Source organism: Chlorocebus sabaeus, chromosome 21 (assembly GCF_047675955.1).
Source record: "Chlorocebus sabaeus isolate Y175 chromosome 21, mChlSab1.0.hap1, whole genome shotgun sequence".
NCBI lineage: Eukaryota > Metazoa > Chordata > Mammalia > Primates > Cercopithecidae > Chlorocebus > Chlorocebus sabaeus.
The window spans coordinates 24,638,549-24,658,296 of record NC_132924.1 but is presented as its reverse complement, the minus strand read 5'-3'; the positions used below and the strand labels follow the sequence as shown (position 1 = coordinate 24,658,296).

Below are 19,748 nucleotides of genomic sequence, written 5' to 3'. Positions count from 1 at the left end.
CCCAAATACTACCAATCCATTTCTAGACATCCTGCTCTGGAGAGAACCTGGAGGTGTAGGAGCATAGTGCGGTTTCTGAGTAATTCACTCAGGGACACAAGGCCCTAAAGTAGCAGAGTTGAACTCAGTTCCCCTCTATTACCAGCAGTCTCCACCTCCTACACCAGATCACTCTTCTTTGTTTACTTTTAGTAGGACAGACATATGTCGCTTGGGCAAAGGAGAAGAGCAGATACCTGGGCATGGCACATCATAGAACATGAGTGAAGGCACATAGACAGTATGCCTTCTGCTTCCATCAAGATGAGCATAAACAGCTAAAGGGTGTCATCAGAAAGGAGGGGACAATGAAGGGTAGTGCAGAGCAGTACCTTGGACACAGAAATACCCATCTGGTAGAACACCACTACTCACTCCAGTTCCTGAAAATTAACTAGATGGTCCAGACATGCTTTCCAGCCAGCAGCTTTCACCAGTTTCTCCCATGAAATTGAGATAAACATGAAACAGTCACAGTTATCAGATGGAGAAATTCAGCAGTATTTGTTTGATTTAGGACTTACATCCTTAAGCTGAGTAAACAGTAAGTGATACTGCAGACTGAAATCTCAGCGAGTTAAGTATAATTAGGGAGAAGGATAACTCAAGTCAAGGATCCACGTAAACAGAAATGTTCACATTGGGTGAGCTATAAACCAGAGTAGATGAATGCAGAGATCTCTCAGGTTACATTGCTACTGTTCCAATGCAAAAATGCTCATGTTCCATGTCAACATCGGCTGCTTCCTCCCATGAGCCCTCACTGGAAGATGATAAAGGTTCCCACTTGGCCAAGCAGGCTCAATTTCTTAGTATTTTTCCTTACTAAGTATTAAATTTTCTAGTTTACTTCAGCAGCACCTGTAGTCAGTTCTACACTGTAAATAAACATAATTCTTTGTCCAATGTAATCATCAGATTCCTCCCATTAATCATTTCAGGCCATTATTTTAAGCTCTCAAGCAAGCAACTGAATATTTATATTTTCACAGTAATACCAAACACCCCCAACATTTTTCTGTTGTAAACAGTCTTTTCTGGTGCTCATGTGATTAAGCCTGTGAGGAAAGATTTATATGTGTGTTGGCTTCTAAATGTTGGATGGAATGGAAGTAAACCACTTTAAGAAGACTCAATGTCAACAATGATAACGAGGACAGGTTAAATAATATCCACCTTCATAGGTTAAAGCCAAATTATGCCAATGAATGAAAGGCAAGAAAATTCTCATCCTTTCTTTTTCTGTATATACTCTCATAAATTTTGTGATATAAGAAAAAGAGCAATAAAAATATTGCTGACCACATTTTTCATTTTCAGCTACCTATTTTCTTTAATAATTTCTTCTTTCTTAGAGAACGTATTCCAAACAACAGAAACACTGGGAGCAAGAGAATTTCATTAAGGTATTCAATTTTTCTTTATAGAGAAAAATTGCTTTGAAAGAAAGAAAAGGATCTACTGGTAGGTTATAAACTGGAATTTTAAAAAAGAAATCCATAGTTTTTTTTTTTTCTCAACAGAAGCAAGCCTGTTTTAATATGTACTCATTTACATGATATTTGAAACTCAGCTACAATATCTGTAAATTTCTCCATTCCCATAGGTTTTAATCACATTTACTTCCAGAGCAGACATGCAAAAGTATGTACTGTAAACCTGAGCCAAATAATAATCAACCTATGCACAGTGATGACCATAAGAAGCTGTCAGCGTCTTGGGATTTCTTCATACAGGTAGGGGCACAACCCTGGAAGCTGGGACTCTGCCAGGCTTCACACCCATGTGGGAAATAAGTATACTTACGCAACTCGCCCACTTTCAAGATCTCACACAGCATCTTGGTCAGCTCTATACTACTGCGGCCAAAGGGACATTCATGCTTATCTTCTCGGCTACTGTTCTCAAGCACAATCTGTAATGGGAAAGGGAACAGATTAGAAAGGCAATTCAATTGCAGAAAACATTAAGAATATCAACTTCATTCCAATAGGTGAATACACAGATCCACTTCAGATCCCCAAATGAAGACTCTCGGGGCCAGGACAAAATAGTACTCCAAGTATATAGGACCTAAAAGTCTCATTTTCCCCCACTAAATCTTTGACAACCCTCTTCAACCCTGTAAGAGGATATTTTGCTTGTTGGTTCCCATTTACACAGAGGAGCCTGTGGAGAACGTTTTGGAATAGTACAATAAAGACTTTTTTATTTCAGTGACCAAACAACTCTCTCGTCCTCCCATTTCTATCCTCTTTTCTTGGGAATAGTAACTCCTTCTGTGACTTCAATCTCAAACCTCAATAGGGTATTTTCCAAGGAAGTCCATATTCTTACAAGATCTTCACCCTCTGGCATCAGCTGAATAAATCATGCCTGGAAAATGTGACATGATGGACCAATCAGAGTCCTTTCCTGAGACTTCATACTAAGAAAAACTGAGGCCAGGTATGGTGATTCATGCCTGTAATCCCAGCCCTGTGGGAGGCCGAGGCGGGTGGATCATTGGAGGTCAGGAGTTGGAGACGAGCCTGACCAACATGGCGAAACTCCGTCTCTACTAAAAATAACAAAAGTATCTGGGTGCGGTAGCAGGTGCCTTTAATTGCAGGTAGAGGGCAGGCTGAGGCAGGAGAATCACCTGAACCCAGGAAGTGGAGGTTGCAGTGAGCCGAGGTAGTGCCACTGCACTCCAGCCTGAATGATGGAGTGAGACTCCACTTCGAAACAAAAAACAACAACAACAACAAAAAAAAAAAAAAAAAAGAAGGGAAGGGAAGAAGGGAAGAAGGGAAGAAAAGAAAGGAAGAAAGGAAGAAAAAGAAAGAAAGAAAAGAAAGAAAGAAAAGAAAGGAAGGAAGGAAGAAAGGAAGGAAGGAAGGAAGGAAGGAAGGAAGGAAGGAAGGAAGGAAGGAAGGAAGGAAGGAAAGAAAGAAAGAAAGAAAGAAAGAAAAGAAAGAAGGAAAGAAAGAAAGAAAGAAAGAAAGAAAGAAAGAAAGAAAGAAAGAAAGAAAGAAAGAAAGAAAGAAAGAAAGGAAGGAAGGAAGGAAGGAAGGAAGGAAGGAAGGAAGGAAGGAGGGAAGGGAAGGAAGGAAAAGAAGAGAAAAGAAAGAAAATAAAGAAAAGAAAAGGAAAAGAAAAGAAAAGGAAAGGAAAGGAAAGGAAAGGAAAGGAAAGGAAAGGAAAGGAAAGGAAAGGAAAGAAAACTGGCTCAACTATGCTGACGGTGCCCCTGGGGTGTGAACTTAGGAGTTTAGGAGTTACCCGGATGTTGGCCCTTAGAAAAAAAGGAAAATAAAACTAAAATGCAAAGTAAAACAGAGAGGAGAGGCAGCGAGAGACCTAGAAGTGTTTGAGACTGGTTCCACCTGTTCCTACTGGTCCCCTGTTCCTATAGCACAGCTACTTCCCTGTCTTTCTCCTTTGGTTGCTCAATCCCTCCTCTGAAAATCCTTTTGTCCATCTAATAAATTATCCTCTTTTCTTAAGCTAATTTGAGATGTTCCTATCACTCTCAACTAAGGAAATTACTCTACACATAGATGGAACGAAAGCAAAACAAAATAACAAAACTCTCAAGTTACAAAACGTTATCCATGTCTAAAGCTGACTCTCCAAAACTCATCCCCAGTAAGAGTTTTCTGGGACTTCCTTAATAGCTACAGCACTTTGAATGACCATCTCTCAGTAGCATCTACAATTATGCTGTGCAGTGACTCATTCTGTCACCTCCACAGACTATGAACTCTTCAGTGGCAGGGACAGGTGTTTTATTCAGGTAGTCAACAGTATTAATTGAGCACCTATTATTTACCAGGAAGATGGCTGAGCCCCATAAAATAGACAAGGGCCTGACCTCATTGAGCATTCATTCTAATTGAAGGACACAAAAACAAAAGATGTAGTTACACAGTTTATCGCAAGTGCTATGAAAATAAAATAATAACTTGTTGAGTGACAGAGAGTAACAGGGAATACTTGGGGAGGGGAGTTTAGAAAACCAGGTGATCAAGGAAGGTTCTCGGACTATTGAGAATCAAGCAATGAGAAAGATCTTGCTATGTCAAGCTATGTGAGAAGGAACATTCCAGATAGAGATGAAGGTCAGAGCCCATTGAGGTGAGTCTGGCAGTGGGCTGGCCTCCCCAAAACATATGCACTCAGTCTGCCCAAGCACAGAGAATTTCACTTCACTCAGCCTGAATCACCCTTTTCCTTTTCAGGGAACCCATTCTGGTTCTAACCAGAAATTCCCATTCTGGAAAGCACGAGGGGAGAACAACTAAGTTCCATTAATCAGTGAATTTTATTTCCCTTCTAAATGTTTTCTGAGTCAGCCAGATTAGAGAGCTAATCCGAAGCTCCTGATGATGGGAGAAATGAACTGAAAAAAAGAAACAGAGCCAGAAGACAGAACATAAAGAAAAGACAGAAGACAGGTAGTTTTCATCGGCTCCCAGAGAGCACATTCCCTTGTATTTCACATTAACATTCTATTAACATTTCATGAGCACATTAATATTTAATGAGGCTGTGATCTGCATACACTGTAGGTAGAATTACTGCAGCCAATAAATGCTTGGGAAACATTTCCAAGGCACAGTTTATTACCAGGCGCTAAATTAAGTAGTAATTTAAGTAATCAATATGTAAATCAGCTTGGAGAAGCCCTGCTCTTTATTTTTTAATGCACCATCCATCTTATCACATTTACCCACGTATAGAAAAATAAACCTGCCACTTTCTTGACTGATTTCTGTTGTCAAGGCAGACACAAATACTTAAAGCTACGTGTGTAACTCTTGAGATCAACTTTCTTACAAAAATACTGTAAAAAAGATTGTAATTATGAATGCTACTAGTTAGACACTACTATAGTGAGAGATAATTCTTAAGCTGGACAATGGCTTTTATTTAACACATTGATACATCTACATTCAATTTCGACACTCTGATATTAACCATGTCCATCAGAGACATTTTGAAAAGCTCTATTTGGAAATATCAAAGCTTATTTTTCATCTTTATTTTCCCCCTTACTCTTCAGTTTTAAGAGCAAATATGCTAGAACAGAAATCACAGTGAAGTACTAAGAGCTGCTGTTACCACTCATCACACACCAAAATAAGTTCTTTCTGCATGTTTTATTTTAAAAAGCTGGATATCTGTGCAATATGAAGTTATATTTGATAAAATGCTTCATAGTTTACAGAGTATGTTTATATAGTCTCTATCAATTGACTTCCAACAAGTACATCCATTGATAAGGTAGGTAGAGGTGACTTTTTAACCCTGGAGTCCTTTTTTTTTTTTTTTTTTTTGAAGATGTAGTGTCACTCTTGATGCCCAGGCTGGAGTGCACAATCTTGGCTCGCTGCCACCTCCGTCCCCCCCCACTCCCCCTCCCAGTTTCAAGCGATTCTCCTGCCTCAGCCTCCCAAGTAGCTGGAATTACAGGCGCCTGCCATCACGCCCAATTAATTTTTGTATTTTTAGTAGAGACAGGGTTTCACCATGTTGGCCGTCCTGGTCTCGAACTCCAGACCTCAGGTGATCCACCCTCTTTGGCCTCCCGAAGCGCTGGGATTACAGGCATGAGCCACTGTGCCCAGCCTTGGAGTTCAATTTTTAAGGTTTCCAATGACCAAATCTCTTCCTGTCTCCTTATAGTTTACAAATTGGCTTAACATATATACCAAGAAACTTAGTAGATTTCATGTCTAAAGAGGCTAAGGGGAATTTGATCAATTTTTTCTATCTACTTGAAGTGGTCTATAAAGCCCTGCTCCTTCTAGACAAAGCTGTAAGGTTCTGTGTCATCTCATTTATCCCCTGAAGATGACAATTCCTCATGGTGAGTGACCAAAGCTGCTGCAGTGTCCCCACAGACTTTATTTCCATAAATTCCAGGCTTTCCTCTGAATGCTCTGTGTTTCTTGGCACTCTTCTCCAATTGTGTAGATCAGGAACCTCTTTGGCTTGGGCACGACCATGAAGTGTTGAGTCCAAGGCCAGCCTCACCCAAGTATGAATCCCTTCTCTGGCTCTCTTGCCCTCCTTGCCTCAGCATACATGGCTGATTTATATTCACCTGCTCGTCTCTGACACAATCTCTCTTCCACTTTCTATTGAAGTTCTCTCTTTTTGAATTGGGAGAGCCCAATTCATTCTGTGTCTCCTGCAGCCAGCCCTGGAGGGCTTGAGGGCTTCTTTCACACCCTGTCACCTGTGGAGGCTTCTCTTCCACTGTGAACCTTTTCCATGTCACTTTGATGCTAACCTAGGGTCAGGTGAGGCACAGTGGCCTCCCCATAGGCCACACCAAGGACAGTGTGTGTGAGGTGGTACTGTCTGCAAAGACAGGGGACACAAAGCAGCTATGAGAAGCACCAATAATGTAGAGACCTTGGACAAAGGTGCCGCCAACTAGGATGAACTTGCACGAGGCGCTGCATCTCTTTGTGAGATACGAACACCTTATATAAAACCCACTTCATCGGACTGTTGTGCTATCAAGTCACGCAACAAAGGCAAAGTCCCTAAAACTGTCTTCAGAGAGTTCGTGTTCTTATCTCTTTATTGCGCTCCCTCTTCCTGTTTCTGCATGGCCCATGGCCAATACTTCACGCAACACTTTTACCAGCAGCTAAACCAAAATCATGACTGCAGTGACACTGGCTCTCTGATGACAGGCTTCTAGGGACTCATGAAAGTAAGCCAGAGGCCTTCTGGTTGTTTTAGCATGAGAGGCAGAGAGAGAGATAAAAGTAGGTCCTCACCTGCTTACAAGAAGAATGCAAGATAAAAAGTCCCATGTGCTGGTGTTTAGGCAGGGCTCTCCCACAGGAATGCAGGGTAATAGTGTGAAGAATGAACAAGGACCCCACAAAACAAGTCAATGCATGACCTGGTGTTTCTGGCAATAAAGTCCTCAAACTAAACTGTTCCAGCCACCATAGGGCAATTGTCCTGAGAATCCTTGTCAATGTCACAAATCTGTTTCCTGACTCACTGCAGATCTTCTCCTATGCTAAATCAACAAATAAATAAGAAGCCTTATCAGTATCAATGAGATCTCCCCACACTCCAACACAGGGTCAGTGTCCCCTTAGGAATAGTATTAGGCAACTCCCCAGAATAGTGTTAGTCCTTAGATCATATCCCAAGACCCAGATCTATTCCAGGGTCAAAGAGTAAGCCCAGTTTTGATTCCTCTTATGGAGACTTGGGCGCCACAGGGGAGTCACTTCTCCTACATTCTCCCTTGGTTCTAATGCTAATGATGATTGGTGCCAAGAAAACTGAAGACCAGCATGAGAAAGAACCCTGAGTTGCCTCAAGGGGGCTGCACAAGAGGTTACTTGTGATAATGAATTTCAATCAAGTCCAGAGAATTAAACAAACATGTCCAAGCTCCAATAGGATGGTTTTAAACGAGCAGAGAAAGAACACTAAAATTATAGAAAGTGTGCCAAGCAGACAAACAAAATGGAACAGAGCAGAACCCCAGGCTGCTAGTTCACCAGATCTGCCTAGAAAGGTAGTGAGGCCTGGAAGTAAATAAACCCAAAAGAAAAAAGGCTTTAGGGATGCTGTCAAGATGGCAGCAAAAGGCAACAAACAGCTAACAGCTAACATTTATAGAAAGCATTTCTCTCCCAGGCCTTCTTCGAAGGGCTTTGTACAGATTGTCTCATTCTACACACATGTACCAGCAAATGACAAAATACTAAGCCATCTCACCTTACAGATGAGGAAACAGAGACAAAGAGATGTGTCATTGGTCCAAGGTCACACAGCACAGAAATAAACACATCCAGCACGGAAGCTTAGGTGGCCTAACCCCAAAGCATATATTCTTGGTTACCAATTCCTATTGAATACAGAAAGGGTGAAATATTACACTAATAAAGCTTTGAGCAGGAAAGACCTTCACATAGTCACAAAGGAGTGATCAGCACTGTGGCTCTGGACAGAAGCAAACTTCCTGGATCTGTTTCTAACAGACAAAATCAACTTCTTGGTGACTTTGTACATATCCCTTAACTTCAGTTTTCTCCATAAAAATGAGCACAGGAATATGTATCCATAAAGGGTTGTAAAGATTAAATGGGAAAACAAAATGGAAATAAAGATTTCCTTAGTGCCTGAAACACCTCGAACACTTGATGGAGACAACTGATACTACTATCACAATAATAATTACATAAGCTCTTGTTCCAAGGTATTACTCTTTGCATTTCTGAAATATTCATATAGCTCTTGGGAAAAGCTGTTGAAAAAAACACAACAGAAAACAAAACATGGTTGCTGTAGCCGTCATTAATCTTGCTTTTTGTGATAAAGTAAGGACTTGGGTGAAATAAATAATATTTCTTTCTTAGATGGGTTTCCTCAAGTTCTTTTAGCATCTCTTTAGAAAAGTGTGTCTTTAATGTGTGTCAGAATCACCTGGAGAATTTATTGAATGCAGGCTGCTGGGAGGCTCCCCTAGGGTTTGATTGAGAAGGTCTGAGGTGGAACCCACAAAAATAAGTAAGTCAGTAAACGAAGTCCTAAAGTTTTCTGAGACAATGAGGGGACTGAGGGAGAGAGAATTAGAAAAGGATTTAAGAGACTATTTAAAAGTTATTTTCAGCAGCATGCTCTTAACTAAAAACTCCATCCCCTCACCTTTCCTGAGCCTTAACTGGTCATCTAGAGAGAGGCAGCCATCCATGGTTTGTCCAGGTCGCAGAGGCCTCAGGCCTTTGGACAGTGCTGCCAGGCAGCTGAGACGGGCTGTCAGAAGATTGGAAATGACCAAGTTAAGAATGTGAGTATAACTGACCACCAGGGAAAAGGACAAAAAACTTAAAGCAATATTTCTAAGAGCCAAATAACAATGCATCCCAGGAAAAGGAGAAAAAGCATGTATTATTATAATGGGTCAGACTGTTAAAAAAAAAAAAGAAAAGAAAAAAGAAAGGCACACAGGGAATCAAGATAAATAATAATCTGGACAAATGAGAGGAATGGTATAAAACCCGAGCTAATGAGGTGAAATGCTTCCAGAATAAAATTAGGCAATTGCACATACAGAGGCATAATAAAGGCCATAAATATAAAATGGCAAGGAATTGACTGGGTAATGGTATAGTAATTAAAGCCTGGAGGTTCATAATAGACCTCAAATTGAACATTAATCAACCAAAAAAGAAATGCTCCCTGTACAACAAAAGCAGGATGTGTGAAACACACAGAGCAATCACAGCCACGTTTTGCTGAAAGGTCCTCCCTTTGAGCATCACATTGGGTAGCACAAAGAGGCCAAAGGATTAAACAATAGCAGAATGACTTGTGTTTGTGCCTGCACAACATTACTGAGGGAAGCCGAGCTCTGTTGACTATTCAAAGGCCAGGAGATATCAGGGGCAATCCTCCAGCTGACTCCCCCACCAAAGAAGCTAGGCTAAGAAGATCTCCCCTTTTATGCCAGTACATGTGTTCCTGGGCCCAAGGATGGGTACAGGTGTAGTGGGCACCTGTAGGCTTCACTCCAGGTTTATTTAAAGCAATGGTTCTCTAACTTGAACTTCTATTAGAATCCTCTAAAAGTTTATTAAAATGCAGATTGCTGGACTCCACCCCCAGAATTCTGATCAGACATTCTGGGGTGAACTCATGAATCTGCCTTTCTAACAAGTTCCCAGGTAACACAGATCTGCTATTTTGGGACCACACTGTGGGAACCACTGACTTAAAGGTCTGTCACATCTACACTCCCAATTTCCATCATTAGCAAACCTTTTGTTTTTAAAGACATGTAAAGCAATGAAAGTAGAAAAAGAAATAAATCTGATTGGTTCTGGTTTGTTTTGTTTTTCCTGTGACTAATAAAAAAATCATTAATAAGAATAAAAATCCATAGAGAGAGAAGGCAGAACAGTGGTTGCCAGGGGCTGAGAAGTGAGAATGGGGAGCCACTGCTTAGCAGGTATGGGGTTGATTTTTGGGATGATGATGTCTTTGGATCTACATAGAGGTAGTGACTGCACAACACTGTGAATGTACTAAATGCCATTGAATAGTTTACTTTAAAATGGTTAATGTTATGGCATATGCATTTCATCTCAATAAACAAAAAAGAGTTAATATATATTAGATGATTACCATGTGCAAACTCTCAAGTGTTTAGCTCATTTGGTCCTCACAAGCCATTGATCTGGGATGATGATGTCTTTGGATCTACACAGAGGTAGTGACTGCACAACACTGTGAATGTACTAAATGCCATTGAATAGTTTACTTTAAAATGGTTAATGTTATGGCATGTGCATTTTATCTCAATTAACAAAAAAGAGTTAAGACATATTAGATGATTACCATGTGCAAACTCTCAAGTGTTTAGCTCATTTGGTCCTCACAAGCCATTGAAGTGGGACTGCATTTTACAGATGAAGAAGCCATGTGTTAGAGCTTAAGTAAGTTGCGTGCTGTTTAGGAGGAACACTGCTATGGTTTGAATGATGGTGCCCCTTCCAAAGTTCATGTTGAAAATCCCCAGTGCAACAGTAATAAGGGTGTGGCCTTTGGGAGGTGATTAAGTCATGAGGGCTTATCTCTCATGACTGGAATTAGCACCCTTATAAAAGGGCTTGTGATTGAAAGGAGGCTCTCACTTGCCCTCTCTCCCTTTTACCACGAAAAGACATCATGCTCCTCTCCTCCAGAGGATGTGGCACCAAGGCACCATCTTGGAAGTACAGAGCACAGCCCTTACCAGACAACAAGCCTGCTGATCCCTTAATCTTGAACTTCCCAGTTCCCAGACCCATAAGAAATAAATTTCTATTGTTTATAACTTACCCAGTCTATGGTATTTTGTTATAACAGCAAAAAAAGACTAAGACACTATAGGTGTTGGCTCAGAAATGGCCCAGGACGACAGTCCTACAGGACATCCAAGGGCAGGACATTGGGTGTGCCCTGTCATACAGAGGGGAGCGAAGTGTGGCATTCATACAAAGTCCTGTGGTGTCCTTGAGGTAGAACTCCTCTACTGCATACTCTTTAATGCAAACCACACACACTTCACTGTAATTTTTTTTGAAGTTCACATTTTAAATTATTTTGCAGACATATACAATCCCAGTACTTCTCAAACTTTAAAGTACTCACAGATCACCTGGAGATCTTGTTAAAATGTGGATTCTGACTCAGGAGGTGTGGGTTGGGACCTGAGGTCCCACATTTCTAAGCTCCCAGATGATGCTGATGCTGCAAGTTCAAAGTCCATAATTTGAAAATCAAGGCACTGCTTCCCCAAACTACCAACTCAATTCTAGCCCTAGTCTTTCCCAACATCCTCACAATGTATTACCCTTTGACCAATTCCTTCATTCCATGAATATTTTTAAGCATTGATTATTGCTGAGCAACTTGCTAGATACTAAAAATACATGTATGAACAAAAGTCCATTTTGAGGGTCCTGCAATCTACTTGGAAGATACAAGGACATGGGATTGGTAGGATAAGCCAATTTTCACTTCCTTTTATGTGCCTCTATATTGTTTGCATTTTTCACAAAGAAGTATCACTTTGTGCAGTGAAGGTGCATATGAGATGCAATGGGCAGACAGGGGGCTTCATGGAGAGGGTGAGCCTTGAGTTCAACCTTGAAGAAGAAACTGATGTCAAACTCTCTCCTAAGGCATCTTTTTAACATTCCACACCAGAAGTGAGCTGTGGAATGCAAGAAAGACTAATTACAACGGGAAAATGGATGCTGAATAAAGGCAGAGAAACCCCTATGCATCTTGGGCAGTATGAGCAATAAATCAAGATCACAGGGCAGAGTTTTGACTCTCTCAACATTACATTACTGAATACAAATGCCTCGCATCTCCTTCACCGGAGTGCAAAGATACCAAGATGTTTGGCTTTTGTCTGTCAGTCACTGTTGGATGAAAAATTAAGCTTGACATTTCTCAACCCTGACTTCTTACTGAGAAATTGTCACCACTGTCTGAACAATTACTGCTGTCTTAAAGCACAGTTACCCTCCACATATATTGTCTGAAACATATTTGAATATAATTCGCTTTACAAAACAAACACATTCCAGGAAAGCTAGTGGTAAAATGAATTTCTCTAAGTCAGCTCCCACCGCACTTTCTCACTTAGTACATTGATTTAGAAATTCACTCTGGTTTGGGAGAATAGACTTGAGAAGATAGAAAGGTGAGGAGAAAGAACTATTTCTTATTATCCCCTTCTGGACAAATAATAAATTGGCCATTTTGGGAACATATTATCAAACAGAAAATGTTAATTTTCTGATTATGCACATGACAAGTTAGCTACAATGAAAAAAATTATTGACTGAAATCTGGTTAAGAAATTGGGCCATAAGTTGTTTTACTTGAGGTTAAAAAAGCATGTGAAAAGGAAATCTTTCCTTCCTATTACATTAGCTTTTTAAATGGAGTTCATCTCATTGCATCTCATTCTGTATATGAATCATAAATATTGCCTATTCCTGCTGGAGGAAGATCTCCCTCTGGTACAGCTCTCCTACCGCGCTAGGCCAGGACGCGGCTCCCTCCTAGTGAAACTACCTCCCCGACACCCCTCCCTGACACTGCCCCTCCCACACCTGTCTCAATTTTCCCTCTCCTTCAGACCCAATCCAGATGTCACTTTCTCCATAAAACCTTAGGCAATAAAACCTTATGTACAGTTTTCCTAAACAAGCCTTTGAAGTGTGGGCTTTGTCCCAGGGAGATTTGCTTCTGAGTTTTCTCATTCGCATGGCCACATCGTCCCTGGGGGCACACCAGGCACATGCTTCACTGCAGGGAGTTTCCAAGTGAGTTTTCTCCCGAGTGAGATAACCTTTTATCTGTATTTTTCTTACAATAATTCCCATTTTATGCCCCCAAATTATGGTAAAGTGTAGGTGTCTTACCTTCCCCGACAGAGTCAACCCCTTGAGGTTGGGAACCACTTCCTCATTTGTGAATCTCTGACATTGCAGCAGAGTTGCACATACAGTAGGTGCTCAGTAATGAAGCAGTTACTCAACAAGTGCATGGACAGTACGAGACACGACTCTGGCCTCTGGTGAGGCTGGCAGTGCCCACAGAGGGTTCAGTCAGCTTCTCCATCCCTTACATGAATACCAACTTGCCTGGCTTTAGCATGAGTGATTCCATAACTTATTACATCTATATGTTCAAATGCATCTTAAGTGAGTCATCCCTGTCCTCCATATTCCCAATCAGAAGCAAGGGCTTACATGACGTACTGAGAACCTCTAACTTTCCTCTTCATCAGGAGGAGGCTCAGAACCCAGAGGCTACTCAGCAGTCAGGGCACATATTCCCACAGAGAATCCAAGCTGGGGAGAAAACTCACTTGGAGACTCTCTGCATTGAAGCATGTGCCTGGTGTGCCCCCAGGGATGATGTGGTCATGTGGATAAAAAACTCGGAAGCAAATCTCCCTGGGCCAAAGCCCACACTTCAAAGGCTTGTTTAGGAAAACCGTACACTCAACCTTCTTTGTGTATTGTGAAAATAAACATTTACAGAACATTGGAATGTGTGAAAAATGTCCTTAGTTGTGTGTTTATGGAAAACACTTGGCAAGTATTTGCTATAAATGCTTCCTGTAAATGTTGTGAGTGAGAACCAGCAGGAAAATGTATGAGACAAGAGGGAGCCAACTCCCACAGCAAAAGAATGTCCCCTTCCCTTCCACACACCCCACGCACTGCCTCCACTCTGCACCCTCCACCCCACCCCTGCACAAACGAGGCCCCAGGGATCCGGGAATGTGAGGGTGGGGGACAGAGAAGGGGCAATCTGCGAAGGGGCCTCGAGGCTCGGCATTCCATGTTGGAGTGCAGAAAAGGAAACTGACTCGTGTTTCCTAGGTGATGATGCCCCCTAATAGGATTTCCTTTCCCTTCATGCATATTGGTTAACAGTTCTGATTCCAAGTCCCTCATTCCAGCTGGAAACATGGCCTCAACACCCACCCGGTCTTCCCCACACCTGAAGACTAGTTTGCCTCTCAGTTAACTCTTGGACGCTTTCAGGTGAAAAGTAAAAAGTGGAAAGCAAGAGACTCAAATATATTTCTTTAGAACAAGATGCATGGGACATTTCTCTTAATTCCTCAACAATGGGCAAAGACCTCTGATGATATGAACTCAGAAGGGAAGACAGTGTTGCAGGCCACAGCAATGAACGCTTGTGGTTTTGCCAGGAAGCAACCTTGACCGCCTCCAGATTGCCCTCTGGGATGAACCAGGTCCTCCCCTGCCACACGAGGTATGTAGTGGCTATTACAGAGAGGTTGACTGCTCTTGGTTCCCAAGCAGCCTCCGTGATGAACAGTCTCAGTGTTGAAATATCAGGGAGATCAATTATCTCGCAGATGTTACATGCCAAAAGGCTACTTTTTTTTTCATTTCAGAATTCTTTCCTTTTTTAAGAAATAAAAGGACACAAATCCAATGTGCTTAAGCCTGCCAAGGCGAAGAGGCCCAGCTGCCTGACTGTATTTATATCTGCACAGGTGCCCAGGGGAACTCCAGCCTCACTCTCAGCCTCGTCTCCAGGTCCCCTACCTCTGCCCAGAGGTCCTCATGTCTGCACCTGACTGGAGCTAATGACAAACATCCTTACACAGCAACTTTTATGTTGATTTGCAAAATGATTTAAGTACATTTCTAAAAACAAACATTAAGTCAAAAGGTCTCAGCATTTTTGCCACTTAAAGTATACCTATGTAACAAACCTGCATGTTCTACACATGTATCCCAGAACTTAAATTATAATTTAAAAAATACATATATATAAGTATTGATAAACCATAATCTAAAAATGATGTCATTTCATACTTCCCAAAGCAATGGAGGAGTTCCCTTTAAAATCATTTCACCGGCTCATCTAGACTTACCATGTGAAAGAAAAATCCATAGTCTCCTCTGATGGAAGAAGAAAGGGGCTATGAGGTCCCAGACTCTCCCAATCAGCTCAGTGCTGTGGCTCTCCCCAGCTATGGACCAGGACAGCCACTCCCTAATCATGAAAGAACCCAGGATTTCCTCTCCTCCAAGCAGCTGCACCCTTGCATGGCTGGGTATGTATGGTGGTAAGCGTAGGGGATTTTTTGGTAAGCTCTTTGGGGAAGAATTCCTACATCAAATATATATTTATGAATTCAGAAAATTAAGAAAATTCTGAATTCAGAAAAGACTGTCAGTTACTTCTACTCCCTTTGCCACCACATTCCACCAGCATCAGCTGCCCCAGGACCATGTGGGCCTCTCTCTTCCTGTCCAGATCCTCTTTTGTTTGTCCTTCAGCCATTCTGACAGTAGGTTCCTTGGGGCTTTTGGTTCAGCTCTGTGTTCTCTGCAGGCTCCTGCCCTAAGAGTCAGTAAGAGAGTGCTTCTCACCTCAGGCCATGACTTGGTACTATGGACTGGACACATGACTCACCCATTGAAAAGATCAAGACATATAAGTTAACCTCACCCATTCCACAGTCCCTCATATTGCTAAGAAGAGCAAATGGGATAATGCCTGAGAAGGCAAAGGCACCATCAACATCCAGCGGCTGGTGCCAGAGCAGGCAAACCAACTGCTGCATCACTTTCAAAAGGCTTGCACGCCATAGACTGCTGGGAGCTTGAAATCAGCCACAGCAGGAGTATTGATACCACAGAAAGCAGCAAATGCTGCAAAATACTAATCAGAATTTTTTTTTTAAGAAAAACTTATGTATTAGCATACTACCAAATCCAATGTAAAGTATTAAAAAGTCACCACCAGAGCTGTCTGGGTCCAAAGGCCCCATTTGCAATTTACTATCTATTGTAACAATGGGCAAGTTACTTCACCTCTCTGAGCCTCAGTGTTCTCATCTGCAAAATGCACACAATGATAGTGAGAATTCAATAAGGTAATGCATATAAAATGTTCATAACCATAGCCTGGAAACATTCATTACTCAATACAGTTTAGCTTTCTTTTTGTTCCTACCATATGCAGAGTAGAGCCCTAAGCTGCCAAGCTATCAGCAGAACTGACCCTTCTGTTGAAAACTAACTAAATGTTGGTCTTCTTAGTCATTTGCTTATAGAGAACTCATGTCTGCTCATGTAACATATGCATATCTTCATGGCTTTCATAACTGAAACTTGTTGTAAGGCTTTATCCCATGTGGCTCAAAGTTTGCCCAATTTGATGGTTCCACCAGGTCATGGAAAAAGAGTTTCCTTCCAAGTTATGCTTCAGTTTTGATCTTCTGACACATATCACTTAAGGCCATAAAGGACTTTAGAGGGGGAAAAAAGAGGAACACAACCCTGTTCAGAGGTTCAACACATCCTATCTTTCATCATTCATTTAATTTAGATGGTCCGGTGACAGAAAGTAAGGACATAGGGCAAAAAGAGATGGTTCCTGCTCAAAAATTTCATGTTTGAGAGAGATAATAATCAAATAATAAAACATATGATTATATAATTGCAAACTAGGCATTATAAAGGGAGTAACATGGAAACAAAACTAATGAAAGAGGAGCCTGAAGGGTAAGGTCCTGCAGGATTAATCTGGGGATAAGTGGGCAAGAGGGGAAGGCATGGAGAAAGCAGGAGCTCAGTCAGCAGAAAAAGCATGTGCAAGGGCCCTGTGGCATAGGAGCATCACCAGTCAAGTACTGAAAGATTGGTTAGGGTGACCTTCCTGATCTTGGCAAATGCAAGTTTGTACACAGGTGTGAATGACATTAACCAGGGTCTTAGATTCGAAAAGTCTCCAGATATCAGGACCACTGTTACAGAGCAGCATTTGATAAACCAACCAAAGAGAAGTTAGTTGTTAGGGTTGTTATATGTGTTGTTAAAATTGTTTCAGTTGCTTTATAAAATAGAAGAAAAATATTGTCTATTATTTATGATATATGCCAAATTTTGGAACCTTGGGTTTTACCAGTGCAGGCAGAAAGTTGATAAAATTAAGGTCAATGTAAAAATAAAATTACCCGACAATGTCAACCACTACTGGGTGCACCAGGTGTACAGCATAGTTCCTAAGGGGGAAGCTATTTTTAACTAATACAAAGGGACATTTGGGAACATTACCACCTAAATTTTATTATACCAATCCAAACTGCCCTTCTGATTTGGTAGGCAGGTTGCTAATACTGGCTGGGCTCTGGTCACATGAATCCTGTTCAAAAAGGGAAGTCAGCAGTGACTCACCCAAGCCCAAGCATCAGCATATCTGGGGCAAGGCCATTTTGGGGCATACCGATATAGTTTCTAATTTGGTTTTCATTCCAGGACGGACAAAGGCCAGAAGGGCAGCTGCATCCAGAGAGGTTAGAGCGTGTTCCAGATGGAGATCTACTTCTGTGGTTTCCATCCATGGGGTGAATCCTGCCAAAAGGTGGAACACCAGAACTCTCTGGGCGGAGTCCTGCCACTCACTCGATCCAGGCACTCATTTAACAAATGTGTGCTGAGTGTCTTCTGTGTGCCTGGCACTGCCCCGGGCACTGGGGTAGCTCAGTAACATCATGGATACTCTGTGCTTTTATGAGGTTTGCTGGCTAGTAAGGGTGAACAGGAAATAAAGAAAACAGTGAATACAGAGCATGTGAGAAATGTTAAATTTTGAGAGAAATAAAGGAGGTAAGGTAGACAGGGAGCAAGAGCAGGAAATCAGTACTTTATATCTGAAGGTGACAGAAAGCTGCTCAGAGACTAAAGGAAGTGAGGCAATGAGCCACGTGGCTACCCAGAAACAGATTCCTAGGAGAGAAAGCAAAAAGTAAAAGGCCCAGAGGCCAGAGGTACCTGGTATGTTCAAGGCCAACAAGGGTGCTATGGATGGAATTGTGCCCTTCCAAAATTCACATGTTGAAGCCCTAACCCCCTGTAGAGCATGTGACTATATCTGAAGGTAGGGCCTTTAAAGAGGCAATTAAAATCAAATGAGGCCATCAGGGTAGGGTCAGAATCTGGTGTGACAGGTATTCTTATAAGAAGCAGTGACAACAGGGTGTGAGTGCACAGAAGGATGGCCATGTGTAGAGGTAGCAAGAAGGCAGCCATTTACAAGCCAAGAAGGGAGGCCTCAGAGACACCAATCCTGCCAGCAGCTAGATCTTAGACTTCCAGCCTTCACAGCTGTGAGAAGACAAAGTTCTGTAGTTTAAGCCAACCAGTCTGTGATATTTTGTTATGGCAGCCCTAGCTGACTTATCCAAAGGGGGTCTCTGTGGGTGGAGTTGAGGGAGGAAGGAGTAGGATAGAAGGACATAAGGATGGAGAGCCAGAACACTGCAGAGCCTTGAGAGCTATGGCAAAGGTGCTGAATGTTTACTCTGAGTTAGATGGGAGTCACTGGAGGTTGTAGGCAAATGAGTGACGTGATCTGACCAATACTGGAAGAAACACTATGGCATCTTAACGTTCTGGCTACTGTGTTGAAGACAGAAAAGATAAGCAAGGGTGGGAGCAGGCAATACCCATCAGAGGCTGTTACACTATTACAGGAGAGAGGTCTGATGTACTAGATTACTGTAATGGTGGTAAAAGTGGGGAAAGGAGGTAGGTTTCTGGAAAGCAGAGTCAATAGGATTTTGAGAGTACAGTCAATAGGATTGAAAGTAAACAGAATTTGCTGGCATTAGTTTGTTGGTAACTGGGTCTTAATGGAATAAAAGAGTAACTCACTGAGCCAGAGACTTTAGTCACTGGGTTGGCCTACCAAGGCAACCCATATTCAGTGCCATGAAACATTTAAATAGCAAAGTCCTGAGTAGGTTTAGCCACACTGAACCCCTGTGGAAGGCAGAGCCATTGCTAGAAGGATATTTGTAGCAAAATATCAATTGAATGGGGAATTCAAGCAATGAAGAAAAACATACAAAATCAAGCATCCAAGCTTCCATTTTAGAAAGCTAGAAAAAAAAGAACAAATTAAAAATCAAAGTAAGCTGAAGAAAAGTTAAAAAAAAATAATGGAGTAGAAATCAGTGATACCGAGAACTGGAAAGCAATATAGAAAAATCAATAAAATCAAAAGCTAGTTTTTTGAAAAGATCAATAAAAACAACAAATCTCTAGCCAGGCTCAACAAGACAAAAAGAAAAATGACAAATTATTAGCATCAAAAATGAAAGAAGAGTCAACTTTATGGATCCCATGGATATAATAAAGGAATATTATGAACAACTCTATGCTCAAAAGTCTGATAACGTAGATGAAATGGACCAATTCCTTGAAAGGCACAATCTACAAGAACCCACACAAGAAGAAATAGACAATCTGAATAGACCTATATCTATTAAAGGAATTGAATAAATAATTAATTACCTTCCAAAATGGAAAGTATCAGGCCTGGAAGGTTTCACTGGTGAATTCTATAAAATATTTAAACAAGAAAATGATACCAATTCTCTACAATCTGTTCCAGAAGGTAGAAGCAGAAGGAGTAGTTCTTAACTAATTCTATAAAACCATTATTACCCTAATACCAAAACCAATGGCATAAAGAAAAAAAAAATACAGACCTATATAGCTCTCATTAACATAAATGCAAATATCCTTCACAAAATTATCAAATAGAATCCAACAATCTATAAAGAGAATTATGTACCACAACCAAGTAGGATTTGTTCCAGGTATGCAAAGCTCATTTAA

General features: G+C 41.3%; 1 protein-coding gene across 4 annotated transcripts in view; it reads right to left on the bottom strand.

Moving 5' to 3' along the window:
* The window catches only part of ELMO1 (engulfment and cell motility 1), a 578,573-nt gene that overhangs the window by 244,159 nt on the left and 314,666 nt on the right, over nucleotides 1-19,748 (bottom strand). For all 4 annotated transcript variants that reach the window (XM_007981596.3, XM_007981595.3, XM_073008962.1 and 1 more), the window contains one exon: nucleotides 1,846-1,954. In XM_007981596.3, the coding sequence (XP_007979787.1) occupies nucleotides 1,846-1,954 (109 nt within the window). The remainder of the gene's footprint in view (nucleotides 1-1,845; nucleotides 1,955-19,748) is intronic.